Here is a 27,251-nt window from a genome sequence, read left to right on the forward strand (position 1 = left end):
CACGGAGGAAAAATTTTTTTTTTAAAAAGGCGCTGAAGGTTACCTCCCAGGATAAGAACACCAACCTCACAGTCTTTTTGGGAAAAAAAAAAAAAAAGATTTACTTTTTTCCAAATACTATTCCAAATATTATTCTAAATATGTGTTTTACAGACAAAGGTCACTATGGATCAAAAACATTCTACAGAAGAAAGCATTTTTATAGACACTGAAAATAATTTTAATAAAAAGTTCATATTTATCTAGATGTGGCTATGTTCCATAGGAAGATTTTTAGCAACCAAAGTGCAAAGGCAACATGACTGTGGCTTTTCTTGCCACACAAAATATCAACAATCTCCCCTTATAGCCTACTCTTAATTGTGAACTGGGACGCCAAATAGATGGCATGCGACTTTTAGAAGTAGGGCTCCAATGGACAAGGGGAAGGGGGGTCAAGCAACAGAACGAATTCAACTGAAACACAAACTGGCTTTGACCCCAACCAAATCCAAAGTCCAGCCAGAAGCCCATTAGAGATCAATTCAAGCTGTAGTATCACTTTTACAAGGTTGTGCCACTTAACACTATTAAATCTAATCAATCCAAATCAAAGCTAAGCACACCCCCATCACTAGTTCTATCCTCGTCCTATCCCATTTTTATGAAGGCTCCACGTTAGAGCTTAGTTCATACTGGGGGTAGGGGACGTCCAAGTCCTCAGAAGGAGCCATCCTAAATCCTCTGTCCAACTTTTCTTATTTTGCCCTCCCACCCTGAGATACCAGTCTTACCAAAGAGGTGTGGCTTCTGTCATAGTCTCCGGGAAATTAGTTCTAAATCATACCAGAGAAAGATCAGTCCGTGAGCAGCATTCGGTTTTAAGCCAGAGGGATGGGTCCACTCCAGCCTCCCTTCCCCGCAAAATCAAAGTGAACTCCATATTCTCCCTTCTACCACTATAAAGATCTCCCATCTAGAAGGTCCCAACAACGACAGCACAAGGTGTTGATATTACATTACCGGAGGAGAAAGAGAGGGAGATATATATAGTTTTAATAAAACCCCGTGCACAATTAAACTTGATTAAAAGCCTGGAGAATGCTAAAAGTAGTAACGAGTACAAGAGGCTGCGGAGAGAAGGTGCGGCCTTCCTTGCAGTCAGTAAATGCTGGCAAGCAACAGGACACGGGGCTTCACTTGAGCATTGGAGAAGCAAAGAAGTTGCCTTGTCGTCCTAGGTTGGTGGCAGATTTGCTTTTGCTCCCAAATCTATAGAGAATGAACCGAAAAAGCATTCCATGAAAAGTAGGTAAATAAACAACTCTAACATTACTCAGGATTATCAGCTAAAAATAGGAAACCCTCAACAACTATTCTGCAAACTACTCTTTGTCATCTTCGATGAGAGAGGGGAAACAAAACCCTTAGACCCTTTTCAAAAAGGGATCATTATGGCTCCAGGTTACTTTTAAAGGCTAGCTGCTAGCTGAAGGCCTCATCCAATTTCCCCTTCAGTAAGCTTCGGCATGCTGGGAAGAGTTCTTCAGTTCCCAGGCCGGCCAGTTCCACATACCTGGGCGTGTTCTTGGTGAGGGTGGAGCGCACTCTCTGCGACAGGGAACTCGATGAAGGAGTCTTGAGGAGCTGATGCTCAGGAGTGGTCACGGGCCCCAGTAAACTCACTTCAATCAAAGTTAAGACATATTTTTAAAGGAAGGGCAAAAAGAAAAGCACCCTTGTGGGTGGCCAGTTTTAAGCCAAATACCCTGTGAAGCCCTTAAGAGCTAAGGTTAAAGACCCAAGCAAAGTCCCAGAGATCATTTTTGTCATTGTCTATAACAGACCAGTGTATCTTCTATGCAGGCAACTGCTCAATGAACAGCTGACATATGCTTCCTGATTTAAGCCATTCTCAAACTCCAGCATTCACAAATCTAATGTCTGACCACCCGATTCTTACCTACATTAGGAAAAAACAACGTTCTTTCTTAAAAAGGATCTTGCAAAAATGAGAGGTCTGGTCTCCAATGCCAGTAAAGTTGGAAGAAACCAACTTCAAACATTTTTGTTTGGCGATACAAATTGGCAAAAGCCTTTAAGAAATCAAGTTGGTAAAACAAAAAAATGTTCAAGCCCTTTAATTCAGCAGTTCCTACTCCTGGGAATTTAACAGTGGGGGAAACAGAGACATATACCTATAGTGCTGATGTCAGCATTATTAGTAACTATGAAAAATTCAAAAATAACATCAATTCCTAATAGAACATGTTAAAGTAAATTACTGTTTACAACCATAAAAATGATAAAATTAAATAGTAACAGAAAAAGTTCTCACAGTATGTTAAGTGAAAGAAGATCAAATTATATCTGAATTGTTATTCTGTTTCTAAAATATCCGTATGTAGAAGGAAAAGGAGAACCATGTTCCATTAAAGTGAAAAAAAGTCAGGATGGTAGAGCTGTATAAATTTTCTTTTAATGTTAGAATCCTCATAATGAATTTAATTTTTGAATTCCAAACAGCTCTAGCAAAGGGAGGGAGAGGGTACATGGCTAAAACCAGAGAGGGAGTCAGGTCCCTTAGGAAACACAACTTGGGCCTTACCTTTAATATCCGGTGTCTGTGGTGTTGAAAAGGCATTTGAGTTTTCAATGACATGCATGGGGTCAATGTTCTCTTGTTCTACCATCATGAACTGACTCCAGTATTCCAGGGGCAGGGAAAGCAGGCGCTCTACCACCTAAACAGCCACCAAACAGGTTAGTGTACTTCCAAAGCTCAGGGCTTACCTCTTCCCACACCCTCATGTTATAATGTCATTCATATATATATATATATATATATATATATATATGCATCTCCACATATATATACACACGCACAAACACACACACACATACATATATATCTTTTATATACAGATATGCACATTCCGAAGCTCAGGGCTTACCTCTTAGCGCTTTCTCATGTTATCACGTCACATAAGAGAGATATAGATATAGATATAGATATAGATATCTATATATCTATCTCCACATATATATCTTTTGTGTATATGTATATATACAAAGGGCACTTGCCTACCTTGGGCTGACGCTTGATGTCCTGCAACATTACCACTGGATCTGGATTGGGCACAGCATGGGCAACTATGGTAGGCCCAAAGACTTTAGCCAGATTGGCCACATCCATTTTAGTGTTTGGACTCTGAGCCACTCTAAGAAAAAGAGCATTTAATTAGAAGACTTGCTCTTCCACTTAAACACAGACCAAAAAAAAAAGATCTATCAGAAAACATTTCACCCTTCACATTCCCTCTCTAACATCCAACCCACATTATGTTCCCCATGGCAAATTCCCAAACTCCCGGAAGTGAGTTTCTGCTGTACTCACCTCTGCAAGTGAATCATGAGGAAAGCTAATGTGTCCCTGTTGGGCTGGGGCAGTTCACCAACAGCCTGGTACATGGCAGCTATGCTATTGTCCTCATCTGTGATTTCTGTAAATGAAAAGAAAACACCAAGAGGCCTAGACTTCTTTCCCTTGACAGCGTGCTTCCAAGTGATCGACCACAAAGTCTCATCTATACAGTAAGCTTCTGGAACTTCTGATGAGGTTCATGACTACATCAAACTCCAGTTTCATTAACAAGCAGGACACTGGCCCACAGCTCAATATTAGAAATCAGAACCTTTAAAAAAAAATCAGCTCCTGCAGTTAGGGAAAGCAGCTAGCAACCCACGTGCTGGGAAGGCAGGCACACAACTACAGCGACTACAATTACAAGAAGGTGTTCGTTTATAAACCGTGGTGAGGGGCCTACTATGGACCAGGTACTATTCTAAGTGCTCAGGTAAAGCAGAACTAAACAAAGACTTTGCCTCGTGGAACTCACATTCTATTGGAGGAGTTAGTCAAAAAGCAGGTAGCAGATAGTGCTACATAGTAGAAGCTAAAAAGTAATGGGTGGACATATTTTATTTTAAGATTTTATTTATTTATTTGACAGACGGAGATCACAAGTAGGAAGAGAGGCAGGCAGAGGGGGAGGGGGAAGCAGGCTTCCCATTGAGCAGAGAGCCCGAGGTGGGGATCTATCCCAGGACCCTGGGATCATGACCTGAGCCGAAGGCAGAGGCCTAGCCCACTGAGCCACCCAGGTGCCCTGGGTGGACGTATTTTAGACAAGGTGGTCAGGAAAGGTGTTTCTGAGGACAAGGTACCCAAAAAGAAACCTGAAAGAAATAAAGGAGCAAATCATGCAAATACATTCCAGGCCGAGACAATAACAAATTCAATAGTCTCAAGAGGGGAGTAAGCTTGGTTATGCTCTGAGAACTGCAAGCATTCCAGTGCATCAGGGAAAGAAAGAAAGAAGGGAAGGGTATTGAGAGAAATGATGCTAGAGACGTAACAGGAGCCGAATCCTACAGGTGGGGTCTTTGGGGCCATGTGAAGGACTGGTGGGTTTTATTCTGAAAGTGATGGGAAGTCACTAGAGAATACTAAGGACAGAAGAGACTTCATCTAATTTAAATTTTAGAAGGACCCCTCTAGATACTGTTTGAGGATCATAGTGTAGAGGGCTGAGAATAGAAAGAGGAAAATCAGTAGGTTCTTTTGTCATTCTAGGATGAGAGATGTCAAGAGTGGTAATAGTAGGAGTGGCAAATTTCAATTTTAAGATAAATTTTACAAGAGCTTTGCTGACAAGATTTGTTAATGGATTAAATGTGTGGGGATTGGCTCCAAGTTCAAAAGGACAGCCCCAAATTCGACCTAAAACAACAAAAAAACCCATCGTACCCATATAGTTTAGACAGGAAGAGGACAGGCACCGAGAACACGGATACAGTCATTCTTCCATCAGGGCGCGTGCGTGTCCACACGGGCACAGGCACCGTACTGGGCGGCACACGCAAGGGTCAAATATTCCTGCCCTTGTGGGACTCACATTCGAGTATAAGATCTACTCTTACCCGCTGCCTCCATGAAAGTCTTGTTTAGCCGAAAAGTCAGAAGGGGTTCTTTGAGGTTTCGGAGGAAGTCCTTCAGGAGGCTACAGACAGCATGGATGTCATCCACTTTGCTGAGGAGGGGTACGGTTTTCACTCTGAGGAACTTCTCTTTCAGCTCTCTCACTGTCCGGTCACAGCCAGAGATCCGGTACAGGCCTGTCTGTTATCGAGGGGACACTTCCAGTTACAAACTAATTATTAACAAAAACAACAAATCCACACTCTCTGAAGGTAGACTTTTTTTCTTTAAGGGAGAGTTGGGGGCAGGGCGCGGGCAGGAGCAGGGCAAAAGGAGAGGGAGAGAGAGAACCTTTAGCAGCTTCCATGCTGGCCTCAGAGCCGGACATGTGGTCCGGCTCACAACCCTGAAATCAGGACCTGAGCAGTATCAAGAGTTGGGTGGCTTAACTGAGCCACCCAGGCGCCCCGAAGGTTGACTCTTACCTCAGTCAGCCCTCTCTGCTCAATCTCATTTACGCAATGGACAACAATGGAGGGGATCATTGGAGAAGTCTGAGACACATAATCTGCTAGCAATCCCTGAAAAGGGAGAGTTTTAAATTATTATTTATACTACTTAGACCAGCAAATCAAGGCAAGTAGGAAGAACCATCCCCAAACTAATACTCAGGTAGGGACATCATGTCTACTTTTAAATTCCTATTCCCAAAGCATATATTAGAACAGAGATTCTCAGCTATATTTTTCCTACAACCACAACAGGACTGATTTATGGTCACATATACACACCATTGCATGAACAAGTAATAAGACCACCACTCTGCCCCCGCTTGTCCTCTACTCAAGGGCTTCAGAAAGCAAGCAATAATGAGATTACAGGTATGGGCTTTAATATGAACTAATTATTCTAAAAAAAAACCCCAAAAACCTTTTTTAACCCTTTAATTATTCTTAGTAAGAAAAATTATTTAACACAACTCACAGTTGATCGGGACACAAACCTATCTGTAGGGGAGAACTCCATGGTTCTCTATCAGAGTAAAGAAAATCTGTAACCAATTACATGCATGAATAAGAACTGTTAAGATTAAAGAAAAGTAGCATTTGATTTGCTAGGGGCTCGGGAGCAGCATAATCAATTCATTCTGAATCTTGTTAATGTTGTTCATATAATAAATAAATACTTAATAGATTGAATCAGTTTTTAGAAATAAGCAATCTAATCTTAATAGCTTAGTATACAATACTTCTAACATAAAAGAAAGTACATTCACAGATGAAATTACACGATGGCTGGGATTTGTGTCAAGATAATTCACTGGATAGGGCCAGGAGGACAACATGGGGGTACTGATAAATCAGGACTGGACATAAACTGGTAATCACAGAAGTTGAGTGATAGGAACCAGGGATCAGTCATCCTAATCTCTCTACTTCAGCACATGTTTGGAATTTTACAAAACAGGAATAGGATGTGGAGGGGAAGGAAAAGATGAGGAGGAAAGGAAGGGGGAGGGAAGAAGGAGGAAGGAAAGGAGGGAGAGAGGATGAGTAGGGAAGATGGGAGAAGGTGAAAGGAGGGAAGGGAAGAGAAGTCTGGTGTAGAAAAGTTACTAAATAGACAAACCCAAGCAGGACTCGGCTGCGAGTTAACATTTTATCATTTCTCTTCATCATTTATGGAAAAACTACGCTTGACATCACTAATTTTATTATAAAAACTGACAATAAGCTTTGAAAAAGGTAAAGAAGTCAAAATACAAGGACAGACCCCATAGGTCCTACCTCTCCAATCTTGACAGGTGTTCCTATCAGGGTAGGAATGCAGGGAAGGGGACAGCGGTCCCGACATTCTGGATGAGAAACCACACGACAGTCGCGACACTTCAGAGATAGCTTGCCAAATTTTATCCGTTTTCCACATGGAACACAAGATTCAGGTTTAATAACCTGAGGACAAAAGAGGACAGAAATAACAGAGGGGTCTGAATTAGAAAATTATCATCATCAACAACCAGCATTTTTTAAGCACTTAGTATGTGCCAAGCAACTTCCTAATTCCTTTACACATACTTGTGTAATTCTCACAATAATCCTGTAACATAGGTTTTGTTCTTTAAGGAAAGGCAAAAGAGGCTGTGTAATTTGCGTAAGGTCACCCAGCTGGAAGGCGGCAGTGTACAATGGTGGAAAGAACCTGTTGATGAGGAGCCACAAAAACTTCATGTTAACTCTGCCACTTACTGTCCTGTGGCTCAAACAAGGCAGTTAACTCTTTTGAACCTCAGTCAGGTTGCTTGGGTTTGTATGAGGAAATCCAACGAGACAAAGGTAAAGTGTGCTATATCCAACCATACTACGTAAATATGTATCACTAAAAAGCATAAACGATTGCTTCTGTTTAAAAGCTGCTTTAACGTAATATATTCACAGAATGCAAAGATATACACATCCTCTGTAACCAGTAGTTACCTCTGAGGAGTGGAACTGAAAGAAGGAGATCTGACATTTAACTTTCTAACACTAAGTTATTTAAATCTGTTCCTGGTATATATTACTTTCACAATCAAAAAATTAAGTGTGCCCGAAAGAAGACAGAACGATCACAGATCTACCGTCTTAGAGACGAAGTCATGCAGGCGCATCCCTCCATTGCTCTGTGGAGTGCCAGAACTCTCTGTCTCAGTCCTTGGCTCCAGCGGCCTGTTGCTCAAGGTGGAGTCGCTATTCCAAGGTTGTAATGTACCTAGAAAACAAGCAACTTTAAGCTTCTTAATATTTTGTTCCTTCTGAATTTTAACCTCAATTTTAATATAACTGGTAGACAACCAGTAATTTGTAACCATAATCAGAAGCGACTACAATGGCTATGCAGAAAAATCAGTTCAAGAATAATGAGTTAATAATGGGGCGCCTGGGTGGCTTCTTTGGTTGAGCATCCGACTCTTGATTTTGGCTCAGGTCATGATTCATGGGTCGTGGTACCAAGCTCTGCATGGGCTCGACACTTATCGGGGAGTCTGCTTGAAGATCCTCTCCCTCTGCCTCTCCCTTCCCAAATAAATAACATATTATGTGTGAGTGGCACAGACCAGGCCAGCAATCCAAAGGTAGAATATGACACAGTGCTCTGGCCTCCAGTAAGCAGCAGCAAGAAACTACCCACAATATCCAATCCCTGCCTCAAAGGGTTCTAAAAAGCCAAGTGTCCCTGAATTTTACCAGTTGTTTTACACAGGCAATTTAGCTACAAACTGAGTGGACCTGTTTTTCTTCGGCTTCTTGTCCAATATGGCACAGTCTCAATTGTGGACACAGCTTCGATGGGCCCGCCATCATTGGGAACAGTCACTGTAGTTTTTGCAACTATGGATTCATTCCCCTGAAACAAAAGCAGATATGAGGGAAGGACAAACAAGTGAACCTAATATCCCCACCACTATAAGGTAATTTTGGAGTGGTTGAAAAATTCCTGAATCTTGGTCAGGACTTATGGCCCAAGCTCAAAAAAAACTCAATTGAAACCTCATACTTCAGAACAGAAATATAGGTCACAGAGGCATACACAACAACAAACTAAGAATCAAATATAAAGCTGACAGTTGTTTACTCAATCAGAGTGATTCCATTCATATGGATGATAAGGATCCTATTATTACATAGAAAAACTCACCAAATCTCTCTCTCAAAATAACATTGCAGCGTTGACTCAGGATTCTATTTTATTTATTTATTTATTTGAGAGAGACAGAGACAGAGACAGAGTACAAGCCAGGGGCAGCAAGGGTGGGGGTTGGCGCTGAAGAGGAGGGAAAGGGACAAGGAGACTCCCCACTGAGCGAGGAGCCCAATACAGGGTTTGACCCTGAGCCAAAGTCAAATGTTTAACCGACTGAGCCACCCTGGCGCCCCTTGACTTAGCATTCTTAATGGTTGGGGCCACTAACCTCTGATGTGTTCACAACCACAATTCTCTTGGCCTATTCTTACCTGGTCTACTGTGGAGCCAATGGAACGAGTCTTCTTCACAGGTCCTGGGGGACCATCAATGAACTGTCGGCTACTAGAGCGCTGGAAAGGAGACAAAGATCAAGAAGTTCAGCGTCATAGAAGATCTGAAGCACAGAAGATAAAATTATTCCATTGGACAACTTGGATGCTAGTCCTGGATACCAGGGCTATGGTAAATAACAATATGTTCTCCCTCATTCTATTTCCACATGAAGCTTAAGTTGTACCAACACAAAAATGCCCTCAGTGCCCTAAAAGAAACAAGCAAGCTTTGGAAAAATTTAGGTGACAGCACCAGAAAAAGTAGAGGTGTAATCCTATCCAAGGACAATATGTCTTTGGACACATATTAAGTACCCTAAATAAGCACACACAGACACAGCTCTGCATATCCCATTATACACACATTTCATCTGAAAATTATATTAGAGTACAAAATCCTGCATAAAAATTCCTATGACAACTCAAAACAAACTCAAGTATATCCTTTTCCACTCCAGAGGCAGCCAGAACAGTGAACTAGGACGAGACTGTCCTGAGTTACTACCTCGAGGATCATCCATAATGACCCCCAGCAGGAATTCACTTGTAATATGTGTTTAACAATGGTTAGAGCAACATGTCAGGAATGCTGTATCATGAAAAAATTTCTAGAGAAAACTCCTTTATTGTAATTTTGTAAAAACAACAAAAACTAAACAAAACCATACGTACCCTCTTTTCTCTCTTCTTCAGTTTGAAAGTCTTTACCAAAGAAGAATCCCAATCCTGTTGACAATTGTAATGTATTAATTTCTTTCTGTGGTGAGGCAAAAACCCCAGACAGGAATTTTTGTGGAAATAAGTTTACAGAGAACCTTAAAGGCTTTTTGAGTCAGACTGCCTAACTTATAATTTGGGGAGAGGGCGAAGGGAGGGTCTCAGGTGCTGTAGCTATGGAGCTACAGTAAGTTAACTAGCTTTCTTTCCAAAATTGAAGCTATTATAATAGAGTCAGGAGTCAATACCACAGAGGCAAGAAAAGGTTAAAGAATCAACTTCTGTCGTGATTATCTCCAGCGCCTGGTCCTTTATTTCTACTATTTCTGTAATTAGTTGTAGAACTCACAGAATCTCAGGCACTATACTGATCAGGTTAGATGTCTTTCTTACTCTTAAGGGACTGCTATCTAATCAAACGTTCTGTACAATGTAACCACTTAAAAAGTTCTAGTTCAGGTTTTACATTTCTCAAACATCCCTCTTCCTTGGGCCCCAACAAAGACATTCACCCCTGAAGAATTACATTTTTTACCATAGTCTAGTTTCATTTCACTTATTTTAACCATTTCCATTCATGTGACTTCCTTACTCCTGATAATCCCCGAAAACACAAAACCCAGAAACAGTAGTACAGAGCAAATGGTAGCTTAGCTAACTGAAATCTCTACAATTCCTGGTCAAGTAATTTAATTTAGCTACTGATTATTGGATTCAGTTTGGGTTACAACAGATACACCATAAGTAGGTCTAGCTCCAAAATCAGCTATTAAAACATTCTAGTTTTATCATATACTCCAGGCCTATGCATATCATTCCTTATTTCAAAAAGGGGATACTTACTATTTATATCTGTAAAATGGCAATGATTTCCCCAAACACTGATTTGGGACAGAACACTCCTAGCCTACGTAACAAGTAGTCGCCACTTGTTTCACTATCAGAAAACCAACCACAAATAACCTCCTGATTTATTGCTTTGTTGCTAGCTTTCAGCCAGTAAAACAGGAAAGATACACAAACCAATAAACCATCAAAGTCTGAACATCAAAGACTGAGATATCAGGAGATGACTTTTACACAGAAACACCACCATAAGTTAAGAAAAGGGTGCTGCCCCACAAAAGCGGGGTAGCAAGGAGTTTAGAACAGTCAACCATTATTGAACAAAGCATTACAGAGTGCCTAGAAACTTTGTCAGTCTTCTGGCTGAAGTTCCAGAGCACTGGTTTCCTTCTAATTATGAAGTATGACTAAGTTTTCTTTAAGAACCAAACTAATTCTGAAATAACGCACAAGTCTATTCTCTCCAAGAGCAGCAAATAAACCCTGCCTGGGTAGCATCTTGCTAATTTTTTTTTTTTTTTTTTATTGCTAGCTAGGGCTTTTTAATAAGCCAAGATACAGTCAATTAGCACATGCAGCTCACAGATCCGTTAAATAAATTTAACCTCATCCCAAATCCTGAGTTCTATATTCTCACTTCCAGAAACTAAATATATAAGCCAGTCTCTTATAGCCTGTGTGGATTTTTATTTTAAAATGCGAGCTCAGGGGCGCCTGAGCGGTACAGTTGGTTTGGCGTCTGACTCTTGGTTTCGGCTCAGGTCGTGACCTCAGGGTCCTGCGATCAGCCCCGCTGCATCTGGCTCCACACTTAGGGCAGAGTCTGCTTAAAGACACTTCCTCCCTCTCCCTCTGCCCCTCCCCTGCACCATGTGCTCTCTTGCTCTCCCTCACTGGTAAATACAATCTTTAAATAAATTAACTAATTAATAAAATAAAATAAAATGCTAGCTCGGAATCTGTAATACATCAACAAACAAAACAGCAATAAAGGAATTCCAGAAAAGAGGACAGGAGAGAGAGTCCTGAGGGAGCAGGGGTAAGAAAAATAAACAATCCTCAGAGATCAATCATTTATTACCAGCGATTCGTCAGTCTTATCAAAGCTGATATCTGATAAAATGGAACCAGATTCATCAATAGTTGACAATCTAGATGAGAGAAATAACACAGTATTAGATACAGAAGACCATGGAAAGTAAAACACATGAACGCCCGGAATGAGTCGCATTGGTCACGTAACACCAGCAATTTCATAGCAGGTCCTTCCTATGGAGGCAACTACAAGTTCAAAGCCTAGCCATGGTGGCTGCTTGCTGTGGTTTCTACGGGAGAGAGTGGCTGTGCGTGCGTGAGAATACATGCAGCACAGCTGCTTTTTTGGCAAAGACCTCCCAACAGCAGTTGAAAGTTACAGACAGGAGCAAGGGTGCTACTCCTCGCCGAAAAGGCTACTAGAAATTCGCAGGCACAAGAGTGAAGTTTAATCTGATCCCAATTGTGGTTGCTTTCTACAAGAAAGAGTGTTACCCAGCAACAGCTTTTGAAGAAATTAAGCCCATATATTTTCTCAGTTATAAAGATTCCCCATAAAACAACCAGGCAACAAAATAAATAGCTGGAAGAGTGCTGACCTTTCCCTCCATACTGTATTGGGGGTGTTAAATTCAAAGCCTGGTAGAGACGATTTTAAATAGTGATGCAGTGGAACCAAAATTATTGTCTGGTCTTGACTCACAGAAGGCCTTCTAAACCAGAAGAGCTACAAGAGCTACAAGAGCTCTCTGGAGAGTAAATGCTGAAAGTATTGCTGAACTGCTGCTTTCACCTTTAGGTTTCTTAGCAATGAGCGGGATTAGTTACTGATGTGCAATTTTGCATCAACATCAAAATTTTACCCATGGTGAAACAATTATCCTAAGGGAAGATCAAAAACAAAAGAAGATAAAAGAAATCGGGAGGCCCCTGTGCCTGTGCTTTATTTCCCACCCACCCTTCCTCCGAAGTCTTTTTCTGCTTTATTCAGCACACATTCCAGAAGCAGTCTATTTAAGAGTTCAGATAACAAGAACTTCTGACAGCTGCGCTGCTCGTGATCAGATAACAACAGACACGGCTTCCCCACCTTTTGTTCCCAGCATTGCCGCTGGACGGCTGGCCTCTGTTGAGAAAAGCCAGAGCTGATTTTTGCTCCTCGCTTAGTTGAATGCTGCCAGATGTGTCACACATGAGCATCTCTCGAATCAGCTGAATCTGTCTTTCCTGCAGACCAAAGCAGAGTAAAACATCCTAACTAACCAGGGGAGAAAGCTTCACCTCAAATTTATGGGACAGGCAGACCAGAAGACATTAAAATACAGCATTATGCAAATGAGCCTTCAGGAAGGCTGCTACACCAATAGCATATTAATTCACATCAAACCCAGATTGTGTCTCTGATTTCTGACTGGCAAAATGAACTCCATCCAGAATAGTGGGCTTTCTGCTACAAGACTTTTGGGTCAAGGGGCTAAATCCAAGACAGTATTGCAAAATGAGAGTCCCAAAACAGAATTTTGCATAGCATAAACAATTTAGTGTCATTTTATCAGGACAATTATTGGCTTCCTCTATGGATCAAAGCAGCCACCCACCTTTCTAAAGGGTGGAGCGAAATGCATTAAAATGGATACAAAACTGTGACACACTGGAACCAGTCAATTTGAGCTTACTGAGGCATTTAACATTGTACCAAGATGGATTAGCGGCTCCTCGTAAAGGCTTTCCTTTGTACCATGACCCACCCTGATACACCAAAATGATAGTGTTCCACGTTAGTCACATTGCTCAACTGGCTGACTACATCTACATCTCACCCCTTCCCCTGAATCAGGAGCAGTAATGATGGAAAACCTTAGAGTTGTCTTGTCTGTCTCAATAACAAATACTAGCTATTGACAAAAGGATGAGGGTATTCTGGGTGGCATGAGAGATAGCCAACATCTTGTGACAGATCAAGCATGCTAGGAATTCCCTAATTTTAATTCTTTAAAAATCCTCATCTGAAATCTATGAAGTCATAGTTTTAAGTCAAGAAGAGAAAAAATATTAAATTTCAGCCTATGAAGGACAGGATTTCTATGCTGCAATTTCAGCTTCAATCAAGGCCAACTTGTCAATGGACAGGCTGCTTTTAGTTCTTTAACGTGGAAGAAGAAACTCAGTATAACTGGGGGGTGGAAACAGGACCAGATGATGCTGGCCCTCCCCCCACTGGCTCAGCTCTAGCGTAGAGAACAATACACACCAGCTTCTCGCAGTCAGCCTCAGCTCGCTGTCTCCGTTTGATCTCGACATCCACCTGATTGCGTGCGTGCTTCAGTTTAACATCCAGAGCACTACGCTCAGTCTCTGCTTTCATCAAAAGATCCTTGTACTTCCCCAGTTCGTGGTCTGTTCTCTGCCACTTTTTACGGAAATCCTCAAAGTCCTTTGCCAACTGGATGAATTCTGAGGAAAGGGGGAAACTTCAATAACTCAAGCACCAAACACAGTACTAAGGCTCTAATGACTGAGTCCTCTAGTTAGTTTTCCTCCAAGTATATAATGAAGGGACCAGCTAAACTCTCGGCAAAGCCAGCTGAAAATACCCAGAAGTAGATCCTGGATATCCGTTCATCACCCTGCATGGCAGCTTTGTGGAGAGCAATTCCTATTTCGATAGGCCACCTCCTTTGGCTTGGCCAGTGGCATCTGCTACGGAATAAGTAACTCATTAGTCACCTGGCTCCAGATGTAATACCAACACTGAAAGCTCCTGAACAGAAGGCAATCAAAGGGGGATACCTCTGGGGCAGCTGTCACGCACCAGGACAGTTACAGCTATAAAACAAAAACAGCCTCCTTTCGAGTCACGCACTGCTGCGCCAAAGAGACGTTAAACAGCAAATTCAAATATAACTGCTGTAATATGCTCCAGTAGATGTAGATTAATATTATAGATGTCTAGGCCTACAATACCATTCAACTATATAATTATACAAATATTGATTTGAAAGTAAAGAGCCAATTTGCTAGTGCTGTTTAACACTGCCCTGAAGGGTGTATAAACATTTCAATGGGAAAGACACAGTAAGAACAGATCATACTAACCTAGGGTGAGTCAGTGATGGCAGAATGTGGACTCTTTCCACATGTCTGCAGAGAGAGCATCACTTCCAACGCCGTGCCCTGAAGCACGATAACCCTGGTGGCATTCATGCTTACCACCTGCTATTGGCAAAGACTGTTCTACACTGCCTTCCTATTTTCTCGTTACCTCCGATCTAGCTCTAGGCATCACTCCACACCACCTTCATGGAGGAAGTTCCCAAGGTGTACATCTGCTGCTGGCCAAACTAACCCAGTTTACAGCTGAAACTAGGCCACAGGCACACAAAGCTAGCAGATTCTTGGGTAGTAAGGGCACTTTTCCTATTTCAATTTACCTAAGAGCATAGAAACAATGAATATAGTGCTCTTTCCAGTCTTAATAATTTGACTAAACTTAAAACTTACAAATTAGGATGCCAATTCAATCTAGAGAAAGCAAGTCTTACACATAAAGACACGTCAGTTTGTAACAAACAAAAGGTTTTAGCAGAACAGGATATTATGACCTAATTAGAGAATGCAACTATGAAAGCTAAGTATATATATATATATATACACACACACACACACACACACACACACACACAGAATATATATATATGTATATATGGCTACAATTCAAATAGCTTTAAATAGTGTGTTCATTTTGTTTAAAACACATAAATTTTTTCCTTCTTAATTTAAAGAAAAAGAAAATATATCCTTTCGCCAATTTAACTATTTCAACAATGTAGAGTCACAACATTTTTTTTTAAAGAGCTGGTTCTTTGCCATGTTTACTCTGGCAATTCATCAAGTACTGCACTTATGATTTGTGTACTTTTCTGATGTATGTAATAGTACTTCAATTTCAAAAAATAAAGAACAAGAAATATACTTTTCAACCACACATCTAAAACTTTCTAGCTCCACACTGTGGTCAATTAAATGTTTCTAAATATAGTGCTGTATACACTATATTTATATACACTCAAGTATCTACTGAATTGAAAAACAATTTTGAGAATGAAAAGATTTCCACTGGACCTAATTTTGCTCATTTCTTTGTTCCTTAGAACACTCCTTTTTTTTTTTTTTTAAGATTTTATTTATTTATTTGAAAGAGAGAGAGCATGAGCAGAGGGGAGGGATGAGGCAGAGGGAGAAGCAGACTCCCTGCTGAGCAGGGAACCCAATGTGGGGCTCCACCCCAGGACCCAGGACCCAGGACCTGAGCCACTCAGGCACTCTAAGGACACTCCTTCTTGATAAACCTTATTAAATTTGGGTTTTAATCCCTATTCGTTGTTAATTGGTATATAAGTCTAACTGAATTGGATGATGGAACTCAAACCAAAAAAAGTATCAGTTCATTTCCTGGAAAGAGTTCCTATTTTAATAGTATGAATGATTCAATTACTAGTTCAACTTGGTTTATGCTAGACCAAACCCAAAATATTTGCATACCTAAAATATTACTTAGGTATAATTCTGTTATGAACTAAGTTTGCTAGGATGGGTCAAAACAACACATTAGATCACAGATCAGGAAAAATTCTGATATAGGAGATCAATAAGCAGAGCATTTTGGGGGTCAGTTTGTGAATCATGATTCCAACTTGGTACTAGCCCCCATCATGAAGAACATATTCAAAAGATTTTTTTTTTTTAAGATTTTATTTATTTAGGGGAGGGGGTGGGGGGTTAGGTGAGCCTGGTGGTGGGTATTAAGGAGGGCATGTATTGCATGGAGCACTGGGTGTGGTGCATAAACAATGAATCTTGGAACACTGAAAAAATAAAATAAAATTTAAAAAGATGTTATTTATTTGAGAGAGAGAGAGAGCATGAGAAGGGGGAGAGGGAGAAGCAGACTCCCCGTTGAGCAGGGAACCCGATGTGGGGCTCAATCCCGGGACTCAAGGATCATGACCTGAGCCGAAGGCAGACGCTTAACCAACTGAGCCACCCAGGAGCCCCTTCAAAAGATTAATTAACTTCAAATTACCTCCTTTAAAAAGTTATGTATATTAAACTATGAAATGCATCTATCAAAAAGGAATGAAGGGGGTGCCTGGGTCGCTCAGTTGGTTAAGTATCTGCCTTTAGCTCAGGTCATGATCCCAGGGTCCTGGGATTGAGCCCCGCATCAGCTCCCTGCTCTGTGGGAAGCCTGCTTCTCCCTCTCCTTCTGACTGTCGCTTCTGACTGTCTGCTTATGCTCTGTCAAATAAATAAAATCTTTAAAAAAAAAAAAAAAGGAATTAAGGGAAATTTCCTTAAAACAAATTGAGGATAATCTCTGATTCATTAAAAACAAAACAAGCAAAAAAAAAAAAAAAGCAAACAAACAACAACAAAAACCGAGGATTTGGTTCATAGTTCAGCAAATAGATTAAAACCATCTCAGAGAAAAAAAAAAAAAAAAACCCATCTCAGAGATCTTGGTTTTCTCGGCTCACTCCTCCTGGGACCTTTGCACAGGCTCTTCCTTTTGTTTTCCCCACCACTCTCCAAGCTTCTTAGAAAGGGGAAGGGGAAGGGCACTGGGTCTCTTTTCTCTCCAGTGCCTTGTAGCACACAGTAGGCACTTAAATATCCATTGAACAAATAAATGAATTGCTGTTCAGATCAAATTTAAACTCCAGGCGTCCAAGCCCACCTCACCAGTCTATTCAAACTTGACCTCCCACCACTACACAATACCCTTTCTTGTCCCTGCTCCCAGACAGACCCATGCTTATTTCTGCCTTCTCCCTTGTGATCAAGCTGTGTACTCCAAACAGAATGCTCTACCTACACTCTTCTTTTATGTATCCATTCTTCTAAGTCCCATCTGTTCTATAAATCCCTTCCTAATCTGTTTGTTCCACATTACGTTTTTCTATACTTCCCAAAAGCACATATTTTGATACTTATATTGTTTCATAAGAAATCGATCTCTGAAACTCAAATACCATGATCTTCTTGAAGAAAGGTATCAAGTCACAGACACTGTAGTATCACCTACTATAGACAGCATAACACAAACCCAGCATTGTTTTGGCACACAACAGATACCTGATAAATATTAAGTTATATTTATTCCCAAATTGCACAGCAACAACATAAAAAAAGTTTTGGGCAGCTCACAATAAAATAAAAATAGAAGATAAAAACAATGTAGACCAGGGAAATCAAAGATAAGGTTATTAAAGTCATTTTATTTGAATATTAACCTTCATTTTGATATTTCAGGAACCTTGGACTTAGCTAAAAACAAAACATGAACAAGCCTATACAAAAAAGGAGAGAGAAGAATGAAGTGACTGATGAAAGATTAGAATAAGGAGTCAGGATACTTAACCATGCAAGGAATTCCTAGGATCAAAGAAGAGGACAGAGACTGAGATGGTTGTAGAAAGGAGATTCTAGAGTCTAGAAAACATAAACCTACTCCATGTCCTCAAAAGCCAACATTCCAAGTTAGAGATATGGAGCGGAAGGCAAACATGCCTCTATTTTATAATAGGAATCAATGGTAAGATAGAAATGTGTTTATAAAATAAGGATACCTGTAAGAATATCTAAATGTTTTTGGCATAATTACTTCCAAAGTATTTTCACAACTAACTAGTATCTCGTTTTTATCCCCAAATGCTCACAGCACTCCCACAAAGATAAAGACATTTGAATTCCTATTTTACAGATGGAGAAACAGACACAGAAATAAGTTAAAAGCCAACACTGGTTACTGAGACTCCAAACCTCAGATTCCTCCCTCTCACCCACATCCTATCGGCTGCCTCCTCTCCTCGTAGAGCTCTCATTATCACAGTCTCTTCTACCCGTTTCCCCTTATTTCCAGCTTCACAAACACCACTCTAGTTAGGACTCCTGCTGCCTCTTCCTTGAGCTATGGTAAGGACATCCTCATTGGTCTCCCAGGCTCCCCCTCTGCCAGGTTCATCTTCCAAGAGCTCTCTCTGATTATGCCACTCCCCGCTTATTCCTACTCCCCCTCAAGCCCCACCCCCACTTGCCTCCACCCTAAATGCCCTCTTTCATCTGTGTCTGTTGGGATCTCCATTATGGCTCCACCCTACTTTTGTCCACGAAGCCATTTTAATCAGTCATCCCTTTCCCTCAACTCAACATGTGCTAGACGCTGTATTAGGTTCTTGCTAAATATTTGCTGAATGAGCCTGAATTTTAAGATCTCTCATTCAATACTCTTCACCCCACTGGGCTCCAAAGCAATCCATTTTCTGAGATGATGTGACCTCAAAGAGGAGCCTAATTAGCATGCCATCATGGTTACTGAGCTGGTATCAGATGATAGGGTCACGCAACAGCTATTAAGAAAGAGAAAATAGAATATTGTCTTAAAAGGCCTGTAAGTGGATAAGAGCTATTAAAAACATCAAATTAAAGAAAATGCTGAATGGCATAAGCAGGACACCACACTAAGTACTGTGAAGATCTAAAAACTAAATAAATAAATAAAGCTTAGAGAGACAGTTCTTACTTCACTTTCATATCAATGAGGCTGATTTAAGAGGAACGCTTACTAAATTAGGTATTAATGAAAATCTCAAATGGAAGACGATGGCAACTCAAAGAAAAGATGAGAAAAAATAAATCCTTAGAGCACTTAAGTCAGGGCCATCAGCGCCCCCCTTCTTCTTCACTCATCTACTTCCCAGACCACCATTCTCTCAACCACCTCCTTTTTCTCTTCAACTCTCTACCCAATTTCAATCCTCTCTTACTAAGAATCAAATCCATGAAATAGGTGAAAGCAGATGAACAGTCCCTTTTTCAAAAAGAAATTGTGACATGTTTCTCCTCTTCAACTGAAAATGTTTTACAGTACAGAGGGAAAGCCAGGATAAAAAATACAGACAACAACTACTCTAAAGAAAGAAGCAACATCCTTGGAACCTCAGATTTTACCCAGTTCTTGGTGTGAAAGTAAAATTGGCAACTAATGCCAAGTAGTCAATGGAAAGAGACTCCTGATAACGAAAGAAATCTGGGGGCACCCACTTAAGAACAACTACAGGAAAAAAGTGACCAGCTAGAATAAGTGTCCATTAAGCTCCGACCATGGATAAGTGACCATCATTTTCTTTTTAGGAAGCTCAAATGAAAACAATTTTAAGATTGGAACACACGTCAGCTTTGCAGAAAACCCAGATCTGAAAGCTGTTTTTTCTCTTCACACAGGCCAGCTCAGGATGACTTACGGAGTTCATTTCCTTCGCCGAGAATCTCCACCCGGCGTACAAGCTGCTCAAACAGATTCCGCAAATTCAGCATCGTCGTATCCATCTTTCTGCCAAGAAATCAAATATACATTAGGGGTCCTGCCTTCTCCCCCAGACAAAAGATTCAGTAGCAATCCATTACAGCCATCAGTGACTAACATCTGGACTCTTCCATTTGTAGCTACCATTATAAGGATCTCAAGCCAACAATCGGTGTTTTGTATGATCTTTATTACAAAAACAAAGTTGGAATGTTTAATGTTATTTGCAAATCAAAAAAGCATTTCAGACCTCCAAATATAACACCCCCTTCCTGCCTACTTCTTTTCCTCCAGTCTGCAGTCACTCTGGAGCTGTGAGGAAAGCAATTAAGGACAAGCATGTCAGCTGATTAGTAGGTGACCAACTATAAAACGTGGTTCCTAGTCTATTGATTAATACAATGCTTTTGCCACTTTAATCCTTCTGGACTTTGAAGACCTTCAATGTAACTTAAAAGGTTTATTTTTAATTTCATTTTTAGCTAGTATCCCTATTGCAACTGCCTTTTAAAACGCAGGACATGGTCAGCACATTTCCTACCAACAGCCCAGATGACGTCACACGAGTGATTAAGTGAGGAAATCGCCGGCTCAGCAGCACAAGAATTATTTCTGTAATGCAGGGCTCTCTGCTGGACTGTGTGCAGGGACTATGTCTAATAAATTTATACTAAGTATAGGCAAAGGATTATGTTGTACCACATTCTGGCATCAAGGAGACAATACACCACCTTCACAGTTAGAAGGGCAAAGGAAAAAATCATTTGCTACTGTGTTCTGTATGGTGAATTTCAGACTTCATATTCTCCCCAAAGCCCTGCTGATATTACATTAAAAACGGTGTCCTTACAGACAGTTGTATTCTGAATAGACTTTAACTGGGAACACTTTGAGGAAATAAGATCTTAATTTAACAGACAAGAAAAAAAGATATCAACTGGACGTTACAAAAATTATCAAGGAAATGAAATAAAAAATAAATTTCATTTGAAAACTGAACGTCCTTAAAAATACCATTTAAGGATTCTTGTGTTTCTCCAAATCACCCTTCAACATTCTAGTCTAGGTCCTTATTTCATGCATCTAAATAAAATTTAGAACTCTTTCATGGGGCGCCTAGGTGGCTCCGTCGGTTAAGTATCTGTCTTTGGCTCAGGACATGATCCCAGAGTCCTGGGACTGAGCCCCAGGCCAGGCTCCCTGCTCAGCAGGGAGTCTGCTTCTCTCGCTCCCTCTGCCTGTGGCTCTGCCTGCTTGTCTTCTTTCTCTCTTTCTCTCTCTCTCTCTGTCAAATAAATAAATAAAATCTTTAAAAAAAATTAAAATAACTCTTTATGAAGGTTTAGTGATTTTACAACGTTTATAAGATTGTACCATGAACTATGAGGGTGGGACAGGGTTAAAAAAAAAAAAAAAACAAAAACAACCCCACAAAGGACAAAGGAATATATAAACATAAAGATATTTTCTACTAAATGCTACAGAGTTATTCATTTGTACTCAAATGATGATTGGCCTAATAGCCAAAAAGCTTTCAGTTCCAAGCTTGGAGGCAACATATACCTGAATCAGGGCCGGAAACCAAGATTTTCAAATGGCAATGTATCTGTTCCAAGCTACATAATCACAGCAAGCTGCTAAGCAACCAGACTAACAAATGTATTACAAAGATCTTTCTCTAAACTAAGAACAAAACTAAAAGAATAGCATTAAAACTGGCAGGAGGCGATCTGGAAGCTGTGGAGATGCCCATGGATTTCCCAGTATGACAAACCAGGCACAGATACCCAAATGCTACAGGGCAGGAGCAGGGATTTCAGTAGTTTATTCAAATGATGATTTCCTTTGGCTCCAGTAAAAATGGGAAGAGACTGATCAGGTTAAATGTAGGGCACTGATTTCCATTTTCTCAGCGGTCATCTATACATTCTGAGACTCAAAGTCAGTGAACTCCGCACGTAGGAAAATTTCTAACTGCCCAAGAGTGCAGAAAAGGAAGATTTCACAGTGCAACTAGAGTATTAAAAACTGGTTGTTTTAAAAAAGAAGAAGAAGGAGAAGAAGAAGTTTTGATGTTTTTTTTTTTTTTAAAGATTTTATTTATTTGACAGACAGAGATCACAAGTAGGCAGAGAGGCAGGCAGAGAGAGGGGGGTGAAGCAGGCTCCCTGCTGAGCAGAGAGCCCGATGCGGGGCTCGATCTCAGGACCCTGGGATCATGACCTGAGCCGAAGGCAGAGGCTTTAACCCACTGAGCCACCCAGGCGCCCCGAAGTTTTGATGTTTTAAATGACAATACAACAACCTGATCCTTTGTCCCCTTTAAAAGAAATCTTCGCATTTTCTCAAGTTCCTCTAGCCCACTATTCTTCTCCCCTATGTTCTTTGTGCATAACACTCCCTAGAGTGAGGGTTGTGGGGAGGTACGCTCTTGAAAACACAACCAGATTCGTCAAAAGACTAAAAGACTAAAGACACAGAGAACCTACTATCCCTACTACTACTATCCCATGTTAGTCCTTACAGCTCTCCAGATAATCACCCATCCCTCTCCAGCCTCTCTCCTAACCGCCGTCCTACAGCTCTTAATTCACTTGGGATGCCCTAGAGGTGAAGCTTGATCCTGAGACTTGGTTCTATCCTTCCCCATCACATATATCAGCAACCACTCTACCCACTGACCTACTCTACCAACTCCCAATTTTGATTTCCTTATCATTCACGCAGTTCCAAACCCCAGAATCACCTTCAGTTACTCCCTTTCTGACAAGTACGATCACCATACCCGTGGACTCTTCTCTCATGTTCTCTATCCAGCCCCTAATCACGGGCAGGCTGCCATCATTCACTTCAACTGATGCTTCCCCCACTGCTTTGCTCAGTTGGCACTCAAGACACATACACCTTGCACTCTAATTTAACTTTACCACATTTCTACCCTATATCCCAGGTAGGCCATACATGTGAGAGAAATCTTATCTTTGGCACAACACACAACACACAATATTTACGCACATACACTCAATATTTAAAAATAAATATTTGATGGGGTGCCTGGCTGGCTCAGTCAGTAGAGCATGTGACTCTTGATTTCAGGGTCATGAGTGGGAGCCCCACATTGGGCATAGAGTTTACTAAATAAATAAATAAATGATAAATGGAAATCAGAGATCACACACCAATGAGTCTACTGTCAAAAGAATTTCCATTCTAACTGAACATCAGTGTGTAATATAGATGAAAACTTAAACAACGGTTTTAAAGAAGGGGTGGCTTGGACAGAAGCCCTGGGATAAAGTTTCAGTTCTTCTATTTGTTAGTATAACCTGGAGTAAGTCAAATTCTGAGACTCATTTATAAGTGGGAACAGTAACACTTGGCCTACTGGCCTCACAGAATAGCATCAATTCACATAGATAAAAGTTTTATAATGTAAAAATTGAACCTTATATAGGGTATTATAGTGGGTATGACATTTTTTTTGTTTTTTGTTTTGGTCTGATAGTTGTTATTTACATTCTACCACAGTGATTACCAAATCATAGCTGGAACCCAGACCAAGAAGAATGGAGAAGACAGCAAAATTTGACCAGGTCTAGGCTCTTTAGCAGGCTGTCTTACATGAGGCTTGTAGCATCTGAAAATAGCTTTTCCTCTAACACAGGTTTACTTAGGGTAATCCAAAAACGGCACTAGCAAAATATAATCCTCTTCTCTTTATACACCAGGGGACCATGTATTTTTATTAATGTTCTATAGAAGTGACATTCAGGAATTATTTATAGATGACAAAAATATCTTTCTGCATCAGTACTAACTCTGATATCACAGCCAAACTGTAACTCAAAAAGCTAACATTTACTCATCCTATTCAATGTCAATTAAAAATGATGTTAATTTTCCTGTTGGGTCACACTTTCACTCACAAGAACACTCCTTTATTTCTCCCCCTTTATTATTTAGCTCCAGAGCTAGGAGATACACTAATGTGAAAGGAAACAAAAACAAAGTCATATTGTAGTACATTGCTTTGCAGCTGTAAAACAGCTGTCACTTTTCACTATGGAGGCAGCTGCCTTTTGGGAAAGCTGAAATGATCCCTGTGTGTAGCAAGGAAATCAGTTTGTGGAGCACTTTAAACAAAAAGGTGCTAGAGAATCTCAGCTGTTATTGATGAGAAGCCCCAGAGGTGGAGAAGTCACTATGTTACAGATTCCCAATCTGTGAGTATCCCTGAGGGAGCAATTTCACATCACCAGGAAAGAGTCTCAGCTTGATGTGATTGCTCTGAGTCCCCAATTTAATTTCAATCACCCAGCCAAGAGACAGACATCGTCCTTCAGAATAACAGACTATTACAGATCTTAACTGCAGAGTATCCTGGGAAAAGTCTCTATCCTCTTCTTCCTCCTAGAAACAACATCATTAAAAGAGACCTATACATCATGCCTTAGATGCATCAAGGGTGTTAAATTTTGTAAGACAAAGCAATGGAAGGTTGAGTTTTTCAGGAAAGAGTTTTAATGAAAAACATTCTCGCAAACATTACTAAATCTGAAGATTCCCAAGAATTCAGCAATACAGGTTTTCCACTGCCAAAGAAAATCAGTTCCTAAGACAGTCTCAATACTATAAGATTCTTTCATAGGAAAGCACTTTGGAGCAATTCTTTTTCCCAGATGTCCAGCTTTTGCTTTACTGTATCAGAAGTCTCTATAAAACTGGCAGACAGAAGGAATATCCTGAAACCAGATGCTCTTATGAACAAATGAATTACAGAAAGAGTAAACAGAATGTTCTCAATCCAGCATGAATGAAGACTAAAATAAAAAGACGAATTGAACTATTATTTCTCAAAAAATTATTACCAGCTTAGTATACTAAGCCCTCCTCTTTTCCTTCTTATACTGTGGATTCTTACCATTCTGCAGTGTTCCATTCTTCAAGGTCTAGTGTCTTATCAATTCACTAAAACATTCCCTAACAATTTCAGCCCAAAATTATCTCTATTATCAATAACATTCATTTGGCAGATATAAAACATTGCTTCATACTATGGAATTTTCCAAGTTCAAAAAAATTAATGTTTTTTAATAGTGAAACTAAAATCTCATCACCCTAAACAATTACATGCATCTCATTATCTAATCTTTGCCCATTATATACTGATATCTTTGTAATATTGCAATCATAAATTGATATGTTTGTGTTTTGCTTTTCTCCATCATGTTTCCATTAAGTTACAGAAAGTTAACTAACAGTTATTTAACCATTGTCTTCTTTGGATATTAATGTAATTTTCAGTTACATCTACCTGGAATCTCCTGCATGGTCACTCCCTCACCTCCTTCAGGGGTTTATTCAAATGTCATTTTCTCATTGACGTCTTTCCTAACTACCCAATTTTCAATTGCAGACTTTACCCCCTACACTTCTCTGCTTTATTTTCCTCCAAAGCACTTGTCTTCATCTAACATACCCAAATATTAACTTGTTTATTGTCTGCCTCCCCAACAGCTTAAGTTTCAAGAATGCACAGATTTTTGTCTATTTTGTTCACCGCTGAGCCCCTGTACCCAGAACAGGGCCTGCCATGTGGCAAATGATTAAAAGACATTCACCAAGGGCACCTGGGTGGCTCAGAGATTAAAGCCTCTGCCTTCCGCTCAGGTCATGATCCCGGGATCCTGGGATCGAGCCCCAGAGCCCCACATCGGGCTCTCTGCTCAGCGGGGAGCCTGCTTCCCTTCCTCTCTCTCTGCCTGCCTCTCTGCCTACTTGTGATCTCTGTCTGTCAAATAAATAAATAAAAATCTTTAATAAAAAAAAAAAAGACATTCACCAAATGAATGAATTGAACATCACTGTAAACGGGTTTTTCCTTTAGGTGGCTGTATTCCTTAGAACTGATTTCCAAGGCTGGGATTACTATATCGTACGGTAAAAAACTTCTCATAGCTCTTGATAAATACAGCTAAAAGGGCTATAATAATGTACACTATACTCAATAGTGTAGAGGCCTTCTAGACTCACCACAGTTATCTTAAGTTCTATCAGCCCAAAAAAAGTGCAAGCTCCTTTACGGCTAAATAAGATTGTATTGTATTTATATCATGCACTGATTAAGTACCTGTTGAGTGATTAAGCTACAGGAAAGACGCCTTCTCTCCAAACACTTTCAATGACTCCAAAAGTTCATCCCACACATTCAAGAGAATGATAATAACATTTCTTTAAGAAAAATAAAAAGCTTATCTTCCCACCCACCCCACGTTGCTAAACACTCCCTCCGTCTACGGAACGAAATTCAGTGAAGAGAAACACACGTTAAATTCTAAAAGTAAGGCCTCCTTGTTCCTAAGGCTAAGAATTCGGATGGGAAGAGCAAGATGTCATTACCTCGGCCAGCCTACCTGGATACACACAGTCCAGAAGGGAGAGAGGCTCCACTTTAAGCCGTCCCGGCCTCTCAAACACAAGGATTTCTCCCTTCCCAAACTCCGTGCCCCTCGGAAGAGAATGGGGGCATTACCCCACCCACTCCCAAACTCTGTATTTAAGTCAAAGTCACTTCTTGGGGGTGGAAGGAACCACCTGTCCAAGCCATCACCTCAAAACCACCTGTCTTGCCCTGTCCAAGCCATCACCTCAAAAACACAGCTAGGAAAAAAAAAAAGCCCTCCACCTAGCCACCGCCCATTCAGGCCGCTGCCTCCCCCGGCCGGTGGAGACCTCCCAGAGGAGGGGTTGTAGGTACCGATCTTCTCCCTGAACCCGCGGTGGCCGCGCCTCACCACCTCGGACACTCTCCTCCCACCACACACCCAGAGTCAGGCGCACCTGTTCTCGCAGCCTCTAGCGCCCACCTGGCCGGGTCCGCCTGGACCCACTTGGGCCGCCTTCCACTTACTTCTCTCCGCGCCTCACCCAACGGCAGAGCGGCACCGCGCCTCCAGCTCGGGTTTGAAATCCTGCACCAACCAATCACAGAGAAATTTATTCCTCCCGCGCTGTCTCTCTACGCTGCGACGCACGCATCAGCGCCACGGGGTGGGGCGGGGCCAGAACTGGGCATGCGCATGATGATAAAACGACGCCAAAGGTAGCCATTTTGACTAAGGTCAGAAGAATTGTGGGGGCGCTGTTTGCTTTTAGGGTCTGCGGCTCCAGATCCCTTTCCTGAAGCCGTTCAGGATACCATGTTGACTAAGGGCAAGTGATACTTTGAATGCAGATTATGCTAGGCTTGCTGTTTCCCCAGGCAGGAAAATAG

General features: G+C 40.9%; 1 protein-coding gene across 2 annotated transcripts; it reads right to left on the reverse strand.

Moving 5' to 3' along the window:
* Window positions 1–26,960, reverse strand: RACGAP1 (Rac GTPase activating protein 1). Of its 2 annotated transcripts, none has more exons than XM_080811097.1 (17): window positions 26,889–26,960; window positions 19,917–20,005; window positions 13,865–14,067; window positions 12,704–12,840; window positions 11,660–11,729; window positions 9,688–9,741; window positions 8,953–9,033; window positions 8,227–8,344; window positions 7,578–7,708; window positions 6,748–6,912; window positions 5,446–5,541; window positions 4,963–5,161; window positions 3,377–3,482; window positions 3,068–3,200; window positions 2,588–2,723; window positions 1,556–1,664; window positions 1–1,251 (listed from the first exon to the last, which is right to left on the reverse strand). In XM_080811097.1, exons 2-17 carry the CDS (start codon window positions 19,999–20,001, stop codon window positions 1,176–1,178), a joined length of 1,899 nt encoding a protein of 632 aa, XP_080667223.1. In that variant the 5' UTR covers window positions 20,002–20,005; window positions 26,889–26,960; the 3' UTR covers window positions 1–1,175. The 2 variants fall into 2 exon arrangements, with proteins under 2 accessions (XP_080667223.1, XP_080667224.1); XM_080811098.1 differs by having other exon boundaries at window positions 26,819–26,916.
* Window positions 26,961–27,251: the final 291 nt, after the last annotated feature.

This window comes from Martes martes, assembly GCF_963455335.1.
Source record: "Martes martes genome assembly, chromosome: 8".
Classification (NCBI taxonomy): domain Eukaryota; kingdom Metazoa; phylum Chordata; class Mammalia; order Carnivora; family Mustelidae; genus Martes; species Martes martes.